A 22,750-nucleotide genomic window follows, 5' to 3' on the forward strand; every position below is an offset into this window, starting at 1 on the left:
CTAAAAATGTACAGCCTACAACAGACAATTTACTACGGTATACAACTAACTTATGTTTATCTTAAATGTACTCTAATATTTTAGTAAAGTGAAAAAAAGGGTGAAACTGGATTTTTAAATTTTTTTTTTTACATTACATGCCAGGCTTCATATTATTTGTTACCAGATTAGCAACATAAGCTAACTATACTAGCTGTGTACACGAACCACAACCTGGTGTAACCACCATGTGCCTATAAATCTATATATCTCCTTCTAACTAGTTAAACACAAATTAAATAAGTGTATTAATCTGAAAAGTGGTTGTTGCATGTTATGTGCCATGCGTTGCATCAGGTATTAGCAAAATACAGTTTGCAGCGCAAAAGACTGCAAAAGACTGTACTAGCTACAGACAATCTCCAGAGACGCCAACAATCTCTGCTACTTTCTTCCAGGGTTTATTTTTCTTTGTAATGTCTCTACACATTTAATAAGGGGTCATGTCTATGACAAGAAGAGTTGAAATCAGGTTTTCTTCTATTTTTTTGGGTCAAACAGTAAATGGGATTTAATTGCAGGTAGGAACTAAAGGTGTGAGAGGAGAAATAAAAAAAAAAAAAAACCTAATTTGTATAAACTTGAAAAAACTCAAACTGCTTGTCACGCTGTTGCTTTGTCGTTTGCCTCTGTTGCTGAAATTATACACACATAGGAAATGCACAGGTGCCTGTCGCGCCGTTGCTCGCTAGTGTGAAATCAGGGTTACACATAGAGCTCCAGAGCAGAAGCAAACCAGAAGCAACCACAGATCAACTGGTGAATAATTGTGCTAATTTGATCATTTTTCCCCCCCTAAATTATTCCTTTAATGTGATGAAACTGCATTAATGTGTTAAACCTAAATCAAAACTCATGCACATTGTGTGTGTGTGTGTGTGTGTGTGTGTGTGTGTGTGTGTGTGTGTGTGGGACAGAATGTAAGAGAAAAAGCAAGACACCAAGAGAGAAAAAGTATGAGAATGAGAGAAAGAGAAAAAGACAGACAGAACCTGTGCAGCTGTCTCTGTTAATCTGTCTCTTATCTTCTTTATCTGTCTATCCGTCTGTATTTGTTTAATGAATCGAGCTTTGTGTCTCGCTGTCTCCTGTCTGCCTGGCTTATGCACACAGATATGAACAATATATTCTTTCATATGATCCTGTGGGGGGATTTTTGTTTGCACAGCGAGTTCAATGCTGTTATTCCCACAAATGTCCTAATTATTATTTAGTTTCAGTCACTTAACAAATTTTGTTCAAACGTAATTTCAATGATTTCACTAAAAAGCTGTACTGTGGATTTTTTTTTTTTCATATTTATAATCTTTATACTTTAAAAATATTTTAGTTTAGTGTTTTTGTGAAATATACATTCACTTGACATACACCTGTCAAGGTATGGACTCCACAAGACCTCTGAAGGTGTGCTGTGGTACCTGGCACCAAGACTTTAACAGCAGATCCTTTAGGTCCTGTAAGTTGAGAGGTGGGGCCTGCATGGATCGGACTTGTTTGTCCAGCACATCCCACAGATAGTCAATCGGACTGAGAGCTGGAGAATTTGGAGGCCAAGTCAATACCTTGAATACGTTTTCATGTTCCTCAAAACATTCCTGAACAATTTTTGCAGTGTGGCAGGATGCATTATCCTGCTGAAAGAGGCCATTGCCATTAGGGAATACTGTTGCCATGAAGGGGTGTACTTGGTCTGCAACAATATTTAGGTACGTGGTACGTGTCAAAGTAACATCCACATGAATGCCAGGACCTAAGGTTTCCCAGCAGAACATTGCCCAGGGCATCACACTGCCTCCGCCGGCTTGCCTTCTTCCCGTAGTGCATCCTGGTGCCATCTCTTCCCCAAGTTATTGACGAACGTGTACCTGGCCATCCACATGATGTAAAAGAAAATATTATCAATCAGACCAGGCCACCTTCTTCCATTGCTCCATGGTCCAGATGTGATGCTCACATGCCCGTTGTAGGGGCTTTCTGTGATGGATAGGGGTCAGCATGGGCACTCATATGCAGCAAGCTGTGATGCACTGTGTGTTCTGACTCCTTTCTATCATAACCAACATTAACTTTTTCAGCAATTTGTGCTACAGTAGCTCTTCAGTGCGATCGGACCAGATGGGTTAGCCTTCTCTCCCCACGTGCATCAGTGAGCCTTGGGCGTCCATGACCTTGTCGCCGGTTCACTGGTTGTCCTTCCTTGGATTACTTTTGGTAGGTACTAACCACTGCATACCGAGAACACCCCACAAGACCTGCCATTTTGGAGATGCTCTGACCCAGTCGCCTAGCCATCACAATTTGGCCTTTGTCGAAGTCACTCAGATCCTTATGCTTTCCCACTTTTCCTGCTTCCAACACGTCATCTTTGAGAACTGACTGTTGACTTGCTGCCTAATACATCCCACCCCTTGACAGGTGCCACTGTAATGAGATAATGGTTTTAATGTTATGGCTGATCGGTGTATTTCTTTATTAAATGTTGTACCCCGTTCTGTGTTGCACTCATTGTAAGTACCGGAAGCTCCTTTAAGCGAGAAACAAATTCCTTGTGTGTGTACGTCCCTATTCTAAAGGTTTATTATGTTTATTTTTTTTGACATTAGGTTGACACCTTATGGACTGGCTTACCTTAGAACATGGATATCAAACATACTGTCCGTGTACCATTAAATGAATTTAACACAAGTCTCTGGTATCCCACTAGGAGAAAAATAGAGCGGTAAACACAGGGCCATAAACTCAGCTACTGACAAAATGTTCTAATGCTATATAATTCTTCATTAGCAAGCTACAAAATTAACACTGTAATCATGTCCCTTTCCAGCAGAACTCATTTACTCATTCACAGCAACAAAGGTGAATAAAAAGATTTACATTTATTATTTGTATCTTTCAGATAAATGCTGAAAAATCAATACATTTATAATGAGTTGTTGATGTGTTTGATCTAAATTTTGCTCATGTACAGTTTTAAAGAATATACTTCTATTTTTATTTTATTACTAGTATGTATATTTTGACCAGATTTATTCTTTTGTAACTGGCACAAGAACTGATGCAATTGGCATCAATAAAGTTTATTGTATCTTATCTAAAAACCCAATCTTCCTCTAAGTTATGGTCAGATTAAACTGTCATTATGGTGTCATGTCATTATAATAGCTCAGCGTACTTGTCTTATGTCAGGGTTACCTTGGTCAGGACCATCTGTCCCAGAAAGGTAGGAATACCTGACAGTTTTGAATTCTTGGGGACTTTTGGCTGGTCCCCATGAGGAAAACTGAAACTTTTTATTATTATTATTATTATTATTATTATTAATAAGGTGGTTAGGGTTAGATTTAAGTGTAGCATAGCATTACGTAGTGCCATTATTAATTATGTAAGTGGAAGGTCCTCATAAGGATAGTATGAGGTGTGTGTGTGTGTGTGTGTGTGTGTGTGTGTGTTTGTGAGACTCTCAGGTGGACTTCACTGAGGTCACAGTTTTTGCCTTACTGGCTTTGTTTTACCAGGTACCTTTTCACCAACACATACACACACACCTGTCTTCTGCAGCTCAAATTCTGAGAGAGAGAGAGAGAGAGAGAGACGCACAGTGAGAAACGAGTGTGCTGACTTAGCGAATGGGAATAAATGAATGAAGGAACTGTACGTAAAGACCTGCAGCGAGAGGGAGAGAGAATGAGGGGGAATGAGAGAGTGAGAGAGAGAGAGAGAGAGAGAATGAGGGGGAATGAGAGAGTGAGAGAGAGAGAGAATGAGAGAGCGAATGGGAAGGTAGTTCTGGGAAAAGTGAGAGGCACTGAGAGGAGAAGCGCTCCACTGCCTCCCCGCTTTAGGAACATCACTCTTATTTTAGAAGATCTGTGCGACCAGCCGACGCCTCCGCCGACACAACAAGTGATGAACCTGAGAACACGAGCACAGGGAGGAGAGAGAAAAATAGGAGACGAAAGAAGAGAAAGTGGGGACATTGTGAAGTGATGAAAGAGGACATGAAGGAGAAGAATGAAGGGAAAGGAGGAAAACAGGGGAAAATAAAGTGACTGATAGAGCATGAGAGAGGAAAGAGAGTAGGAGAGGCAGATAGAAGATTAAGAAAGACAGTGCAGGGATTGGTAAAGTGTGTGGAAGGAGAGAGAGAGAGAGGGTAAAAGGGAGTAGGACACAAAAATGTTAGATAAAAGAATGGAAAGAGAAAGACTTGTGGATGAAAATGTAGCAATTAAAAGCATATGATGGAGGAGAGAGAGAAAAAGAGATGAGAAGGAGGCTGTTGTGAAGGAGGAAAGTAGAAATAAAACAAAAATTATAAAGGAAGAATAAAGAGAGAGAGAAAGACAGAGAAAGAGAAGTGAAGGAGGGAAGAAGAAAGATGAAATACTGTGGTGGAGGAGAAAAAGAAGAGGGTGTGGGCAAAATATAATTCTGTGATTCATTGTGTGTGAGTGAGAGAGATAGAGAGAGAGAGAGAGAATAAATGCTGAAAGAGGTAGCAAAAGAATGAATGAAAAGACAAAAGGGAAATGTATGTAATCATTGAGTATTAAGAAGAAGAGATAAATGGAGAGAGAGAGAGAGAGGAAGAGAGAGAGAGAGAGAGAGGAAAAAAGAGCTGGAATATTGTGGTGGAGGAGCAAAAGAGGGTGTGGACAGAAGATAAAGATAGACAAGAGAGAAATTTAGCAACTGATAGTGTGTGTTTGTGTGTGTGTGTGTGTGAGAGAGAAAGACAGAGAGAGAGAGAGAGGGGAGTGGGAGATGAAATGTGAGAAGAGCGAAGGGGGGAGTGTAGGAGAGAAAATGAGAGAAGGAAGAAGGGAAGGAGAGAAAGAAACAGGATGTTGAGAACTGGATGAAAAGGGAAAAAAGCAGACCAAATAACCAGGAAGACAAAAGAGTTAGACTGTGTCAGGAAGAGAGAGAGAGAGATAGAGACAGAGAGAGAGAGGGAGAGAGAGAGGAAGAGAGAAGAAGAGTGAGAGAGAGAGAGTGAGAGAGAGAGAGAGAAAGGGGGATGTTGGTGAGTGATGAAAGATAAAAAATAAGCAGAGAATAAAGAGAAAAGCAAAATGGGAAATATAGCGATTGATCGTGTGTGAGGGAGGAGGAGAGAGATTACAAATGCATGTCATTATTTGGCTTTGCAGTGTGGTCTCGGGAGTCATCAGAGACCACACACACACACACACACACACACACACACACACACACACAGGGATCTGAGCGCTTGGTTTAGAGCAGTTTGTAGCTCGAGCCGCATCTCATCTGTCTCAGCATGGAAGCTCACAAAGTTCTCGGGCCCTGACACTGCAACAGCACCCCCTAGTGGAGATACCCTTCTTAGATTGCAAAGCATCATGGTTCACAAACACAAAGACACACACACACACACCCCAGAAGAGATATCCAACAGGTATGAAGTTACTGCTCTTCTTGATTAAAAGACAGAAATAGAATATGAACTTCAGGGAGAATAGAAATGTGTTAAAACTGGCTCAGTGCTGTTTCCTGTCACAAACACATCCTCATGCTAAAGTGATGATAATGAATTTGTAAAACCTAAGCATTGTTCAAGTTCAGGTTTATTAAAAACTTCAGTTATACACCACCCATGTGCTTAAATTTTGCATATTCAAGAGAGACACCTAGCATCTCTTAAATATACATCTAATAAATACTGATTTAAATAAATATCAGAATAATACAATGCATTTCATGCAATTCTAATAAATATATGTATCACATCAGTGTAAGGACAAATGTAAATAGTAATAGGCCAGGAAAGATTGTCTTGTCCAAAGTGACTTTTGAAACAGTTGAAGAAAATGGATAGATAGATAGATAGATAGATAGTCCCTAGTACCCAGAATTTTGAGATTTTTTCACAATTTTATACATCATGTTTTTGTGCAGTGAAAGGCTTAATTATTCATATTAATGTTTATACTGTTAACATGTTATTTATGTAATTATTATTTTTTTTTTATTGTTTGATCAGATAGAAATTTTCCTTAAGATTGGCATCAAACGTTTTACTCTGTTTCCATTTGGAGATGTATGTTACGAGTATGTTATTTTCCAACTATGCTATTCTTCGAGTTATTAGGTAAGGAATAAAACACTCGGAGGCATGCTGATATAGGAAAATAATCAATAATAGGGTGGGGTGATATACAGTATATCAGGTCCAATGTGATGTGGCCTACTGTTACAGAAAGTGTTTCATTCCTCTTATACCACAGCGACTCACCAGCAATATTATTTCTAATATATTAAAAAAATGACATCATGTATAACTATATTTAATGTTGTGCTACATCAGCAAGACAATTTAGGTCCAGTTATGTCTTACATTATATCAGCTATACACAGCTGTTCTCATATCAGCCTCACTTATCAGCCTCACTTTTTTGTCTCCTGCAGTTAAAATACAGTTTTCTGACCAATCAGATTTGATCATGGCATATCAGACCAATCAGATTTGATCATGATGTAACAGATTATTAGGCTACATGTAGCCTGTACAATGTAGCTGCTGTAATGAATTTCCAAAGCTGTAACGTGAAGAGATCCGGGATGGGAATAACATCTGGCTGCTGTTTTACGATGGTTTTACAGTTGGATGCAGTTTGCACAGTCAGCCTGCTCAGTGTCGCACATTTACAGCATGTAGTTATCCTGATGATGCTCCTGCTGTTCTGTGTAGTTACTGTGTACTCCGCTGTTATCTGAGATCCCTGTGTATAGTTCTACTCAAATTATATTTTGTACATTTGTACATAGGATCAGAATGCTCAAGCTGACAAGATGAGTCAAAGTTTTGACCATCAGTAAGGTCAAATAAGTATACATTTTAAAATAGTGTACATAATAATAATAATAATAAGAATAATAATAATAATAATAATCTATCGATGTATTTTTATAATGTAAACAAACAAGCAAGCAAGCAAGCAACCAAACAAACAAACAATTAAATAAATAAATAAATAAATAAATAAATAAATAAGAAAGACAAATATGTTAATGTGACTGATATACCTCTAATAAAATGAGAAAAGGGATTCCAAAACTTCACATTCTAAAATTATTATTATATATTTTTTTATTGTAATTTATTGTATGTTGCATGTGAGCCTTGATATTTCTGAATAAGTGCAGGTGATTGCAATAAAAGATTAAAAAAAGGACTTGACAGATTGTAAGGTTTCTGTATATTACTGTATGAAACAGTCAATTTAAGTATAATATTGAGGAATTCTTGTAATATTTATTTATGCTGTCACATTAGTTATGGTATTACATTAGTAAGCTAGCTAGCAAGCTAACTAACAAACATACATTGTATGGGGTCGTACTGTGTTTTTGGTGTTTTTGTATTATTATTACTTTTTTATTTAGTCACTAGTATAAACAGCTATAAAAGGATATACATACATCGTATGATTCAGCATGAGTGTACCCAATCACAAGCTGTATGATGTCTATAAAGCTAACTTCGAAGCTAGAAATTACAAATGTGCATAGAAACTCTTGGGATCATGGCTTTGAGCACCTCCAGAAAATAAAAAAAAGTTCAAAGTAAAGACAAAGAGTACACAGGGTTTGCTTTTCAAGTTACTACTTTTGCTGATTTTCATACTCTATAAAACGTGATGTGTGTCATCAGTTCACAACCAGGTTTTAGCGACATAGTTTTAGATTTGGACTCCCATTGTGTACACTTACAGTATACTGCCAGTACAGACTGTAGATTGTCTTGAGTATCAGATTTCCTCTGCATCACTCTGTAATTGTAGTGTAATTGTGATTATCTATAATAAAAAGGCAGTCTTGTATTTGAGGTATTTGTATGATCAATGTTTTGGTTGATTTCAAAATAATGCATTTCACTGTATAGCACGATTTCTGGTGCTAAGAACCAGGTTGGGAAACAATGTCTGGCTGCTGTTTGGATGATGCAATTTGCACATTTCCTGCAAATTGAGTTGAACATTGTAAAGAATTTTCAAGTGTCACACCGTGTTGGTTTCAATTCTTCCAACACATATCTATAATGTTGGCTTGCAGCAGTCATACAACAGAGTATTACATCAAATGTGTGTGGCGTCCTGGTAAAACCTGTATAGTTTCCGAAAAACTGCAGATATTCCTGAGCTGAAATGTGTTTCTCTTGCGGAGATATCTCATCCAGAAGTACAGTTTGAGCACTCTGCTTACCCCCCAAATATGACAGCCGGTATCTGATTACAAACTGAATTAATTAGGCTTATGGCTGTTTCATGACATCATGTAGCTATCAAACACCTTGATCAAAGCGAGACATTCACTGTGAGAGGAAATCACATTTAGCTAGCAAGATTTTAGATATCTGTAAGCGAATTGACTGTTTTACCCGTGTGTCTATTAAACTGGCTCCGTGCAATACATGATCTTTGCAGGAATATAGACTAGGCAAGATTAAACAACATGTACATGTCTTTTTTGGTAACATGTCTTTTACATAGTATATGGTCAAAACACCTGACCATCGCACCCATATGTACTTTTTGAACATCCTATTCCAGATTTAGTTCCTCTTTTGCTGTTATAATAACCTCCACTCTTCTGGGAAGGCTTTCCACTAGATTTTGGAGCATGGCTGTGGGGATTTGTGCTCATTCAGCCAAAAGAGCAGTAGTGAGGTCAGGCACTGATGTCAGGCGAGGACGCCTGGGGTGTAGTCGGTGTTCCAGTTCAGTTTTTTTTTTTTTTTCATTCCTTTTTTGGCTGTTTGCCAGAATTCAGCCACAGAGATATCCGACAGTTTTTTCCCAGACCACGGAACACTCAGTAGTTGCTATATAACAGTTCCTTCATTAGGTCTCTGATATTGACTCTCTGTTTCAGTTCCTCCATCAAATCCCTACATTGTGCTGGACTCAGAGGAGCCGTGGGTGGAGGGGCAAGCGTACACGGTGACCTGCATCGCCCCTGATGCCAAACCGGCTGCTGATGTCATTCTCTTTAAAGGTATGACCACTCTTAAAAGTTAATAAAGACTCCTCAGATGCATATAGAGTTCGAGGGCCACTTTGTCTAATAACAGGTGCAGGGAAGGAAAAACAATATCTTCAGGTTGTGGATCAGTTACACCTGGCCTTTAAATGCTCTAAGGAGTGGCTTAAGGGAACATAGAAGTTATTAGTTTTTACTCGCTGCTCCTCATGAAACTTCAGTTATTTATTTATTTGGCTTGAAAAAGCATCTTGATTTTGGGTTGTGTCTATGTATCTGAGGTTAGTAGAAGGTTTTCTGAATGTTACCGTTATAGGAGCTTTTTGTTTGAAGAATGAAACTTTAAAGCATCAAGTTTCCCAGAGGTTATGAGAATGTTTTATATGACGTGCAAATATTTGTACAATGTTGCTACAACATTTTGGTTGTAATATAACTGGTAATATATGGACTATAATGAATAATAACTGGAAATATTGTGTAAACCACAGTGTGGCATAATTCATAACAGCAGATGTTTTTTAGGAATCTTCTTAGGTCTTCTTAGGATCATGAGTTTGAGTCCCAACCGCCAACCCACAGGCTAGTGCGCGCTCAGTGCCGGTCCCAAGCCCGGATAAGTGGGGAGGGCTTCCAACATAAAACCTGTGCAAAATCAATATGCAGACAATGGAAGGTGGATTCCTCTGTGGCGACCCCTAAAGGGAGCAGCCAAAAGAAACAACAGCAATCTTCTTAGAACCTGTTGAATTCTTACTGAATGTTCTGATAATGTCCATGTGTTCTGGGTTGGTAACTCAGCAGTTAAATATTCCAAACTCATTACTGTCCACTACATTTGTAGCATTACCCTGGACAAGAATTTCAACATGCTTTCATGTGAGAATAACAAAAAAAAACTTGAATTCAAAACTATAACCATTACACAGTATCAATAAGTGTTTTTAGGATTAAAAATAGGCATGAGACATCTTACCAAATCAGTTTTCATACCAGTCTAATACCACAGCACTGCTGAATGCACAAAAAATTTGATTAGTCTGACAGTAGTTTTTAAAGCCAGTTTAAAGACAGCTACTGTTTGTACAAGTGTAATAAAACTTCTAATTCACAGATGGAGAGGAGCTGACAGATACAACGACTTTCACGATGTCAGGCTCTGAAGATAAACTCCTGAACACTCCACACTGAAGTTAAGTACGTATTTTCTTTTTTAGTGTTGCTGCTCCTTTAAAATTCAGAAGTTTTCTTTAAGAATAAAAATCCTAAGAAAATTCTTTTCACTGCAGCACAACACTAAGGTTTTAGGTACAGATAGCTAAAGTAATGTGGGCTGAAGGTTTAAGATAGAATATTGCTACAATTTGGAGTTTAATTTGGTGAGGTACTATAAAACCCAATAATGCATTTATTTCTAAGGCCTTAGCATAATGGCAACATTTCCTAAAGAAAAAAAAAAATCATGATTTAAACACAATTCAGTAGGTGCTTAGGTGACTTTTTTAAATTAAACACTTTTACCCACTTCCCTGCACAATTCAATGAACTGCATTTAAAGTGGTAGTCTGTGAAATCTTAGTGATGCCTTTAATCTATTTTTTTCTAAGAGAAGTATGCATTTACATTTATCAGATGCATTAAATGTAGGGCCAGAATGCAATCCAAGCATAAAGTGGGGAACTTGATGGTCTTACAGAAACGTAACCTTTCTTCTAATGCGAAAATTTTTAACTCGAAATCTTCCAGTTAATAGCACAGAATGTTAAAGAAAATCTTTGGCAAATTTTCTGGCTGCATTTTTCTGGAATTTATTCTAATTAAAACATTAATTAGAAAACATTAATTAAAGCATGATTGTAATGTTATGGTGAGAGCGCATGCAAGTAAGAATTTCATTGCATATTGTACACTATACTTGTGCACGTCAATAGAACCTGAACCTATTTGCAGCTGCCTTTCCTAAATCAGAGTGCAGTGTCTAAACTAGAATGATTCTGTCATAGTGAAAAATTAATAGCAATCCGTCCATTTGATATTGTGCTCTCTCACCCTCTTTGTCCAACTCTACCAAAAATAAAAACTCCTTTGTAATTTACAAATATGGAGATAATAGTTTGCTAGGGACATTTTAACCCTCGCCAACAAGGACACTTCACGTCTTCTTGTTTTCATACTGAAGAGATTCTTGACCTGCTGGAAGACTTTGTGGCTTTGAAAAACAGTCACAGAAAACAGCTAAAATCATCTTCAGTCAAGTGTTTGGTCACAACAGGCTCCCTGAAATGATATTTTCAGATCATTAATGCAAATTAGGTCCAGAAAATGGTGCCATACCCAAATACAGTCACTCAGCCAATATATATTTGGAGACAAATGTTCCTTTTTTAAATTTTGTACAGGACCTACAAGGCTATTGTAGCCAAAATCTCAGTCAAGTCTCAGGACCTCCTTTTGAAGTCCATTCCACAATCTTTAGATGCTAGCTTCAAATAAGCTTGCTGATGTGTATAATCTGAGTTTATAAAAGACTGATTTTTTTGGGGTTTTCCTCTGGGTTCTCTGGCTGGTAGGCGGATTTTTACTCTTTTTCCAGATTTGCTCAGAGCATTTTGTGAAGTTTGAAAGGGCAAACCCCAGAGAACCAATCCCTAGTCCTCTTAAAAATTGGTGGTCTTGGGTCCACATCCATCAAACCCTGATACCATCTGCATCATGTGTAGAAGCTAACCATTCTCAGGTTTCTATGCCAAGTAATGTGATTGGTTCAACTGGTTCAATGCTTTACTTTTTGTTTCAAGTTTCATCATGGTAGGGGGAAGGGTTGCTATGGTCAGCAGAGAAGATGGACCCACCATACCCACACACTATATGGCCAAAAGTATGTGGACACCAATTACACTTATATGTGGTTGGTGAACATCCCATTCCATTCCAGATTTAGTTATAATAACCTCCACCCTTCTGGGAAGGTTTTTCCACTAGATTTTGGAGCGTGGCTATGGGGATTTGTGTCCATTCAGCTGCAAAAGCATTAGTGAGATCAGGCACTGATGTCAGGTGAGGAGGCCTGGGGGCGCAGTCGGTGTTCCAGTTCATCCCAAAGGTGTTCAGAGGGGTTGAAGTCAAGGGGTCTGTGGAGGACCACTCTTCATGTCTTCATGGAGCTCGCTTTGTGCACAGGGGAATTGTCATGCTGGAACAGGTTTGGGCCACTTAGTTCAAGTGATAAGAAATTGTAAAAGCTACAGCATGCAAAGACTTTTTATACAGTTGTGTGCTTCCATATTTGTGGCAAACAGTTTAAGGAAAGCCTTGATATAGGTGTTATAGTCAGGTGTCCCACATACTGTACTGTACACATACAGTGGCTATTTAGTGACTATCAAACTACTTTCATAGGACAGGAGCACTGTAACTAACCCACCTTTGTGATGTTAGTGCTTGCATGGAGAAAGAACATCATGAAAGACACATAGCTTATACCAGTCTGCATGGCTAAAAATAATTTTTAGTCTCCTTGTTTGCAGATATTCCTGTATGAGGATATGCCATGACTCCAGAAAGTGCTATTTTTCACTATTTGAGGAAGATTGTAATGTTTTGCAAACCTGCATACACCAAAGTGTCTTACAGGAATTGCACAATCAAGCCATAGTATGTAATGCCCTTTCCAAAATGAAACCAGAATTGGTTCTGGGTACCAACTCTAGATCCGGATCCACCGTGACTCTGACATGGATAAAGCACCTAATGAAGATGAAGGAATGAATGATTTGTTAAATTAAACTAGTGTATTATTCACAGAACATCCAGGTTTGTCATGTAATTCTACCTTTAATTATTGGAAGCCCCATAACCTTACAACATTCAGCTACACAATGAAGTTTTGTTCATTTATAGATTACAATAAGTCACACTGTGTTACTATAGAACGTGGTCTGAAACACATTTTGGATGAAATACATTTGGTGTAAATGGAACATTGAGTAAATTACTTAATTTTCCGCCAAACTATTCCTTTATAGTCTAATGTACCACTGTCAAATATGCCTGGAAAGCAGCGCACAACTCCTACCAAACCAACTCTACAGTCAAGATTTGCAAATGAAACGGCTGATTTGGAGTGTAATGTGTTTTTAAATGAGAGATTCTATCAGTGTGAGCTTTTTCTCCTCCTTCTAGCAGTAGTTTGTGATCTCTCATTAACAGCAGGTTAGAAATCCATGAGGTCAATAAAAGTTCAATAAGGAATTCTCACTTTTAATGTGGCTGTCTACCACTACACACATACACACACACCCCCACACACACAGAAGTTAAAATACACTGATTAGTATCGATTACTAGATGAGTATCATTAGTTCATTAGTTCTGTAAGTGGCAGTGGTCTCATCTGATGAATGATACTTAGTGATCTAGCCTTAATAGCATTGATTTACCCATATGATTAATGACAGATACAGTATTTTTGTTATTTTTGTATTGTTACCATGTAGCCAAAAGGTAAAGAAATCAACTTGAATCACAATATACAATACACAATATCTTTTTTTTTTTTTGCACTTGTGTTTAAATGGAATTAACACAGCAAGAGTTTCAACAGTTTGCATCATGCTGTGAAGGTATTTAGCAGTTCACTTTTATAACCGCACCTCTGAGGAAGATAACACTAATGAATCAGGTCAGAGATGCACTGAAAAGCTTTCCCTTTGGCCAGGATCATAAATGGAGATGTGATCATGAGGAGTATAGAAATCAGACTGTGAAAGGGTGTGAGACAATGTTATCAACCATGATCCCATTCTCTCCCTGCAGTGTCAGGCCTCAGCGTTCGGACGATGGCCGACCCCTGCTCTGTCGAGTGAGAAACCCAGCTCTCAGCAAGGCCTTGGAAACCAAAATATTGATGAAAGTGTACTGTAAGAATTTTTTTTTACTTTTATACTTTTTTTGGCATTTCCATATATAAAAAAAATCACATTTAAGCTTAACTCCTGCAAAAGCCCTTCACATGCTAAGGGATCCCCGCGTGCTTCCAGGTACACCCACATACTGCCACCACATCTTTTCCACCTGCTATGCATGGAACATAATTGAATTGCTAGGAAGGAGCACACTAACTGTCCATTTTGTATACATGAGTTAACAAACACCCACAAACAGGGAGCATCACTCTATGAGTAAGGCTCTACTTCCTAAATCAAAAACCAAGTATGTTTTCAGAAGTCTTTTCTTTTCTTTCTCATTTATGGTTTCACCAGAGGAATCAGATACAATTTTAGTTCCTCAGTTTAAAAAAAAAAAAAAAAAAAAAAAAAAAAATTAAAAAAATATAAAATTAATAATTTTGGTTCTAGAATCTGATTGGCTGAGCTGCATTTGAAACAGTTATAAATCCTCAATATGCACACCTCTGACTACATCACAATAATTCAATTCTGTATTAATGTGCCAGGTTTTAAACCTGTTACAATTGTTCTGTTTATGGAATACCTTAACCTTTGACTGTATATTGTTTACTTCACAATTAGCAAGTGGATTGAAAGTCTGGCTGTGATTGTGTGACTGAGTCCATTATGTGCAGTCAGAATGCCGGTGAACGTTAATGTGAGACAGTTCGTGATGGCTGGATTTTGTAGTCCTTGGCGAACATGATTGTAGGCTGTGTTGTACTCTGGGAGGTGTGGTTGGTGGCCATGTTTGTAGGCTGCTCTGTGTTTCATGGCCTTTAGAGCAATGCCGATTTTAGCATTAACATGAAACACGTGCACCAAGTTTGACAAGAAGTTATTCCTTCTAGAAGACATAGCCTAATCTTTGGCACAATGCATAAATGAAGCCATATAGTTGAAGTAAAAGCTTGGCCTTGATTTGATGGTCTTTGTTCTTGATCTTGACTCAGTCTCACTTGCATTTGGACTCGCTCTTGCTTGGCCTCGACCCCCTTTAAACACAGTCTTGACCCAATCTTAGCTAGTCCTGGTCTTGGTAGTGGCCTTGACATCAGCCTTAGTTAACAGACTACATTGCGTGGTGAAAGAATTTTTAATTGTGAAAGTTATTAATAATAAATTTAATTATGTATCAAACACTGGATTTTATCATATTGTTTTTGTTGCCATTTTATAAAAGCAATAAACCACCTAAGGGTGTGTGGTACAGTGATTTTTATCATGAGTAAGGGGGTTTTAGGCACTCTTCTTTGTGTCATACCTAAGACAATAAACACAGTTTATAATGCTTAGTGATTAGCCTTAGTCAGCTCCTCCATTTTAGTCTTACTCATCTCCCTGTATAGCGAGACTAACTTCACATATACACTAGAGAGGATAAAAGTAATTGTAATGCATTAAATTAGCCTCAGTAGACCATAGATTTGCACATGCTGCTATGGAGATTTGTGCAATTCATTGGATAGTCCTGAAACTTGTCCACATGAAGTAAATGATGTGAAGAAATAGTCTTAAATGATGTTATCATTAAGGCTTAGCAAAATGTGAATCAATTGTGATTGTAAAAGACCACAATAATTAGCAGCACTGACATTTTCATGAAGAGACAGAGGGGAGACGAGAGATCTGGATGTGTGTGCGTGGATGTGTGTGTTGTTAATCTGTACTATTTACAGCTCAAGGTGATAAAAGAAAGTGTGAGTTTGCTTATCTGAAAGGCCACCTGACACCAAATGGGCTGTAAACGTGTATGTGTGATTACTGGAAAGAGAAAAAAACTGGCAAGTAGATTTCACAGAGATTTAACAAAGAGAGCAGAAAGCTGAATATACAGTTGGTCTGTGTTTGTGTGCGCGTGTTGCAAACATGACAGACAATGTAAAGAGCACAGGTTCCCTAGTGCTGCTTATTTATCTACGTTTATGTCCAGATTTTACCAAGTAACAAGAAGATGTGGTTTAACAAGTTCAATTTGATCCAAACCAAAAATAACGGACAATTAACATCACTACTTGCTTTTCTTTTCACTTTCTTGTCTGGAAGTAATGCTTAGCATTAAATACAATATAATACTAGAAGCTAGCTTGCTGGCTGGTGGTTTAAGTGACACACTATAACAATTAGCTAGCTTGATAGCATACTTAGCTACAGGTTTAAAAATGCACACTATGATTAGCCTTATGTTAGCTAGCTAGGATCCTAACTTAGCCTAATGTTGATTAGTGAACTTAGCTAGGTATTGCAAGAGAGGTAACATAGACTAGCTCATATTCTTCATATAGTAAATGATGCTAATCGTCCTCTATCTTTCACCAACATGGTTATCTATATGTGTACTAAGGATGAGGGATATTTTTTAAACCCCACAGTAGCAGTGAGGTGTTTAAAAGCCCCAGCAACCCTGCTGTACCTGATAGGTTTGTACTAGAAACACACACACATGTGGCCATGTTAGTGTCATTTCAGTGGTGAGTATGATCCATCCTCAAAAATAGTATCTGATTTTATCGTAAGTGGTGGGATTATGGTGCTCATTTTGCCATTAATGGATGGTGTAGCATAGCAGCAGAAGGGCTACAGTCAGTAACTGTAGCACTACAATGTGACCTATATGGAAGATGTACCTGAAAAATGTCCACTGAGTGTTTTTTATTTATTTATTTATTTTAAGAGAGACATAAACCTATTATTTTGCAAGAACAAATAGTCCAGATTAGATCTAATTGAATACAGTCATGAAGGAAAAACTGAGCCAAGTAGACAAGAAAATGTGAATCTGAATACATCCTTTTTAATAAATGTGAAGTGCCAGGATTACAGATGTTAATATTTGGGTGAGACATGTGTTTTGTGGTCTTGGTTATAAATACAATTTGAATTTCAAATAAATGCTCAAGTGATTTCATATAAATTTGGTGTGAGATTGGCTTGATATGAATAAAAACCCAGCACACACACATAGCATCTTGTTAGTTCAGGGTTGTGCAAATTCCCGTTATCCTGAAGCTCTAGCTTTCAAAACATGAGCATGTTTTTACATGCCAATCATTTCTTCCACTCCAAATAAGTTCATTCTGATTGGAATTGACTGTTTTTATACTGTATTTACATTGATTTCAGAAATAGATTGAAAATCTGCATTTAAATACATGTAAGTGCAGGAGGTAAAGTGGATATATACTTCAGCATGTTAACAGTTGTCTTTCTCGATGCTTGTGTTATTAATAAGCCATAAATTACACCAGTTTCAGCAAAATGTCCACCAAATATCCTAACTGAAGGATAGAAAAAATAATGTCTTGTATTGTTATGCTTTGAAATAATGTTGGATGGATCCAAACAACTATGTGATATATATATATATCACATATACCATGTACTGTATATGTATATACCATGTTTTGGAATTTTGCTTAAAATTTGCAAAATGCTTCAGTCAGTCTTAATTTATTCCATTGGCAGACACTTGAGAGAGGACACAACCCAAGGATTTGAGTGTTTAGGGACTTACTCAAGGGCTACTCTGCTCTCTGGATTCAAACTCTCAATCTTTCAATCACTATCTCAGAGCCTTAACCACTCCATCATCGTCCAACCTCGCTGATGATTTTCAATCTGTTAAATTCTGCCAGATGAACCTCAAAGGAACAGTGTTTGTGCCCTCCAGCATGTGTCATGATGTCATTGTTCATGTGCAGAACATATGCAATAATTCCACTTGATGGTTATTGTATTCAAAAGAACTAAATAGCAGTTAGTCATCGATTTAATGGATTATTAAACAGATTTTCCACCCTGTTCTCCCTGAATTAGATGTACACATTAAGGGGGTCTAGTCGGATTGAACTATGAGTCAGATTATTCACAGACTATTAGGCTACATGTAAACGTACCTAATGAGGTGTTTAAAGATGATGTAGTCTTCCGGCCTGTATTTGAATGTTTTTTTTGCTATAAGGAATTGCAGCAACATTAAGAAAATGTGACTGGTTAAGACATTGGCTGACTGATCGGAAGGTTATGAGTTCAAATCCCATCACCACCAAACTGCCACTGCAGCACTTTTGAGCAAGGCCTTTACCCTTCAACTGCTCAGTTGTATAAATGACATAAATGTAAGTTGCTCTGGATAAGGCCATCTGCCAAATGCCATGATTGTAAATATAAATGATTGGCAAACTCTCTGTAATTAGCTTGTGGTTGTAAACTATGTGGTGCTGTTTGTAAAATAAAATGTGTAACAAAAACTGGTCCAATTTAGTCAGATTTAACTACAAAAATTTTTTGCAAGATTTACATAAATAAGCATTATGCCATTTTTAGCAGCCGGCGCGAACTTTTCTGGAAATTTTGCGCTGGCGTGCAGTTTCAAACCACCAAAACACCCTCGTTTTGGCCAGATTTTGTTCGAAATAACGTCACACCAGTTCGCTCTTCAATTTCGCTGGAAGGATATCGAGGCCTTTAAGTCTTGTGGCTGCTTTTGGGACTGTGTATTTTATTGTTAAAACGCTGGCCCCTTTCACATCTATTGCATTTTATTTTACAATTTATGTTATTTATTTATGTTTAAAGGAACTAATAATACATTGGAGTGTTTTTAATAGTTACCACAGCATAGAATGTTGATAGTTGATAGAACCACAGCATGTTGATAGTTCATAATATTGTTTCAAACAATTTCCAATAAAAATTGTGGATGATAAAGTCTTTGAAATGAATAGGGCAGATAGCGATGATCACTTCTGAATGACAGTTCTGCTGACTGTCTCACTGGTTACTATTATCACTCAAGACAGCCCGGGGCGGTATAAAGTTAAGATAAGGTAAGATAAGATAATCCTTTATTCGTCCCCAATGGGGAAATTTGCATTGTTACAGCAGCAGATATAAAGATATAAAAAATGAAAAAATATATAAGTTTAAAAATATAAAAGAGAGACACACCAAGAATGCACAAAAACAAACACACAACAGTATTAAAGTGACCAAAATGCATTATTATATATATATATATCTATATAGGGTTTATATCAAACATTTAGATTTAACATTTAAAATAAAACATTTATATTTATTTTTAGATTTAAATTGAAGATTTAGATTTAGACAAAACATTTAGATTTAACTTTAATACTTATTTTTAAGTAAAAAAAATGCAATAAAAAATGGCATAATGCTTATTTATCTAAGTCTTGCAAATTTACCTGTTTTGGCAGTAACACGTGTTAGCTTTCACCCTCCCTGTTTTGTATCTGTTGTATGATGGGGAGAGCTGGGTAGGAAATGGGGTAACAATAAAAAAGCAATTCTAATACGTGTTGTTTGGACATTGTTTCACATTAAATCTGCTCTATTTTATTGTAGTTTATGCACTGAGGTAGGATCTTTAGCAGTGATCGATTTGGCTGTACTGAAATATGGAAATACTTTCTGCAATTGGTCAGACTTAAGTTCTTAAATGTGCACTGTAATTTAAAATAATGTGTATGCAAAAATGGCACTTTCTTCTCCTCTGACTTTCACACACCTGAAATCAACTCTTATCAGGGAACCAAGACATTAAATTATTCTTCTTTTACTGTGAAAAAGCATGTGTTTTATCAACCCAGTCATCTGATTCATCTGTGTTTGTGTGCAAAAGTGGCTACTGTTAATGTGCTTTAGCATAAATACAGCACTGCGAAAGGTTGTGCCACCGTCATAGTTGAATATTTTGCCCCTCTTCGGTCTTATATTCAGTACTGGACTCAGAAACTGGTGTGTTTGTGTCAACTAATGAAATGTTAACGGTCACTGGGGATGCCTATGAATATTAATGATGAATGGGTGGTCTCAGTGAAAACAGACTCTGAGATGGAAAAGCAGAGAAAGGCATTTTTTATTAATTCATCAAGTAAGGAATAAAACATGATGGGGTTTGGAGCGCTGTTATAGGAAAATAATCAAGGAAAGGGTTGTGTGATGCTGTTACCAACGTGAGGTTGATTATATACCTATAACAGCACTTTACAAAGTGTTTTATTCTGTTTATACAATGGAGATTTAATAAATGGCAAGAAAACACACACAATCCTCTAAGCTGGAATACTTAAAGGAACAGCTTTATGTTGGTGTGTTAAAAGCAGGCTACTCCATAAATGTTACATGAATATTCTCCGTCCAAAAAAAGATTCACAATCGAAAAGTTACAATGTGCTTTGTGGAATAACACAAAAAGCATGAAAGTGATCAAACAAAGTGTTTTAAAATGAGAATCTACCCTGAACCACTTGCATACATCTTAAAATGTGCACAAAATTTAGTTTATGATTACAATTTTTGGTTTAAAATCCTTTCAGTGACATGTTTGGTTAGATTTCCTACCCACAATGCTATTTGACTACCTCCTGATAGTCCCACCAGTAGGATTTAGATTTCTACAGTGAGCGATGCAGCGGCGCTTTAGTCCTTTAGTCTATCCAACTGTCTCACCTCCTCTTCTGTACACTTTGCTCAAACAGATCCATTTCCAAAGCTTTAACTTTCATGCTAATACCACCATCAACACCATCGTGCTCTCCATCTTGTACATGGCTAATTAGCTTGAGTTGAGATTAACTCTTGAGTCTTTACTGTAACTCAGCGCAACTGTGATGTATAGCTGCATTGCATTGTGGGACTGTGAATCCAGTGTTTACTGTCTCCGCTACTTCTACGTTGGATTTCTCATTAATAATGACGTTGAACGTTGCTGGCCAGTGGTGAGTGAGAAAAGAAGCGCTTGCTCTTTTGTTTTTTAGGAGCTAACAATGATTGTTATAACTTATGTTTGAGATTGTTGAATTTTTTTCTACTATTATACTCCATTGTGAATGAGCTAGCAATAACAGTGGCTACGTTTACAGGCACATCAAACTGAGTTTAAGGTCTATATCCGGGTTGCAGCCATATTCCTAATACGATGTTTATATGCATGCAGGCATCGGAATATTCCTGTATACATGGGTGTTGTAAGTATGCCTGAGTTGCCATTCCTAAATACCTAGCCTACAGCTAAGTATCTGTTAGCACCCACAATTCTTTGGGGACTGAGCATGCACATATATCTCCTCTCAGTGGATTTTCTGAATAAGGTGTTTACATGCAAAAATTTCCAATTAAAACTGGCATATTCCAGAGAATCAGAATATTGTCTGAATCAGGCACTCGGATTACGGCGTTTACATGACTCAATACTAATCAGAATATTGCCAGATTCCAATTAATATCAGACTATAGATGTGCATGTAAACATAGCCAATGTCTCCCTGTGGTGTCAGAGCAGCAGACAACCATTAACCGCCTATGTGATTAGAGGAAATAGAAGACCAACCAACAAATTAGCACCAAAATCACTGATCAGATCACAGATATTTCCATATAAATAAATGTAACATGTTTCAGGATGGAGCTTTTCCTTTTAGACTTTGAAGGAATGTTATATTTTGTTAAACTTGATAAAGCATTTCAGACCTGCAGTGTATCACAGTCTTGTACTGCTTAGATCCACTGACTTACTGTAGCAGGTGCTCTCTCTGAATTATCTCTGACACATCTACCTCTGAGCATATTTACACAGAGAAATTTAGCTCCATCCTAAATCCACCAGCATGCTTCACACTTACCTAAACCCATGTCCTCCCCATCTTAAATTCTCACTTTACTTATAATAAGAGCAACTCACTCCAAGCACTAGCTAATTTTCATCCAACTCGCAACCAAGTAAGATTCATACGTATCAGTAATTAAAACTTTGATTGTGACACTTCATGTCATTTGCTCATGTCCTTCCATTTGCATGCATAGCCATCTCCTCCGCTTTCCTCCCACGGACCTTAATTATCTTTTCTGCCTTCATCTTCCTTCGCTCTGTCTTCTCTTCTCTTTCGCTCTCTTTCTCCTGCAAACAACCCCCCACCCCCCTCACCTGCTCCCACTTCCAATTCTACTTTACCCATGCACTAAGTGCTAATCTTGCAGAAAAGAGGTCCAACGTGGCAGCCTTACTCAGCACACCCGGCTCATCAAATCCATGCCTGTTTCCATCTGTGCCAGATTTCGAGCGAGACGCCACTTTGTCATACCAGGTCCTCATCTGTCCGTCGGCAATAACAAAGGCCAAGATTCGTTTTTATGGCACAATGTTTTATTCAGGAGCCACCCTGTAATTTATTCATATTCCGCCTCACCTTATTACTGTTTAAACATCTGTTATTTTGCTTTATGGACTAGCGCCAGGACGCAGCTCACTCTCAGTGCTTAATGCTTTCATCAGAGGGCCGAGCTTTCCTCTCTGCAGCGGCAGCATTAAATCGCTCCCAATTTAATGGCACTGTCAGGGAATAAAATGAGCCGCTCTCTCTGTCCGTTTCCTCAAGCTCATATTTCTTGCTTGTTTACTCACATCCTTGTTCCCTGTTACACTTCGCTTACTCGGGTAAACTGCTTGAAATGGACCAGCAGCTTTTTTAATTTCTTTTGTTCAAAAAATGCCATATGCAAAAAATAGAAAGGAAGGAAAAAATCAGGATTGTGCTACCTTTCTGAACAAAGCCATAGCTTTCTAGCCTGCTAAGTGGACACAAAAATATGACAGAGTTTCTTGGAAATAAATTAAAAATGGAAATCTGACAACTAAAATTGGTTTGTTAGGCTACTATTGATTTCAACTGGTTTGGGGATTGGGGATCTCTTGGTTACAGATTAAAAAAAAAAAAAAGTAGTACCTGATGTAT

General features: G+C 37.6%; 1 protein-coding gene across 1 annotated transcript in view; it reads left to right on the forward strand.

The window, feature by feature from the left end:
- The window catches only part of nphs1 (NPHS1 adhesion molecule, nephrin), a 121,794-nt gene that overhangs the window by 36,554 nt on the left and 62,490 nt on the right, over positions 1-22,750 (forward strand). The window contains 4 exon segments of the mRNA XM_026934929.3: positions 8,935-9,057; positions 10,157-10,224; positions 10,226-10,239; positions 13,858-13,961. Coding sequence (XP_026790730.3) covers positions 8,935-9,057; positions 10,157-10,224; positions 10,226-10,239; positions 13,858-13,961 — 309 coding nt within the window.

This window comes from Pangasianodon hypophthalmus, chromosome 14 (genome assembly GCF_027358585.1).
Source record: "Pangasianodon hypophthalmus isolate fPanHyp1 chromosome 14, fPanHyp1.pri, whole genome shotgun sequence".
NCBI classification, from domain to species: domain Eukaryota; kingdom Metazoa; phylum Chordata; class Actinopteri; order Siluriformes; family Pangasiidae; genus Pangasianodon; species Pangasianodon hypophthalmus.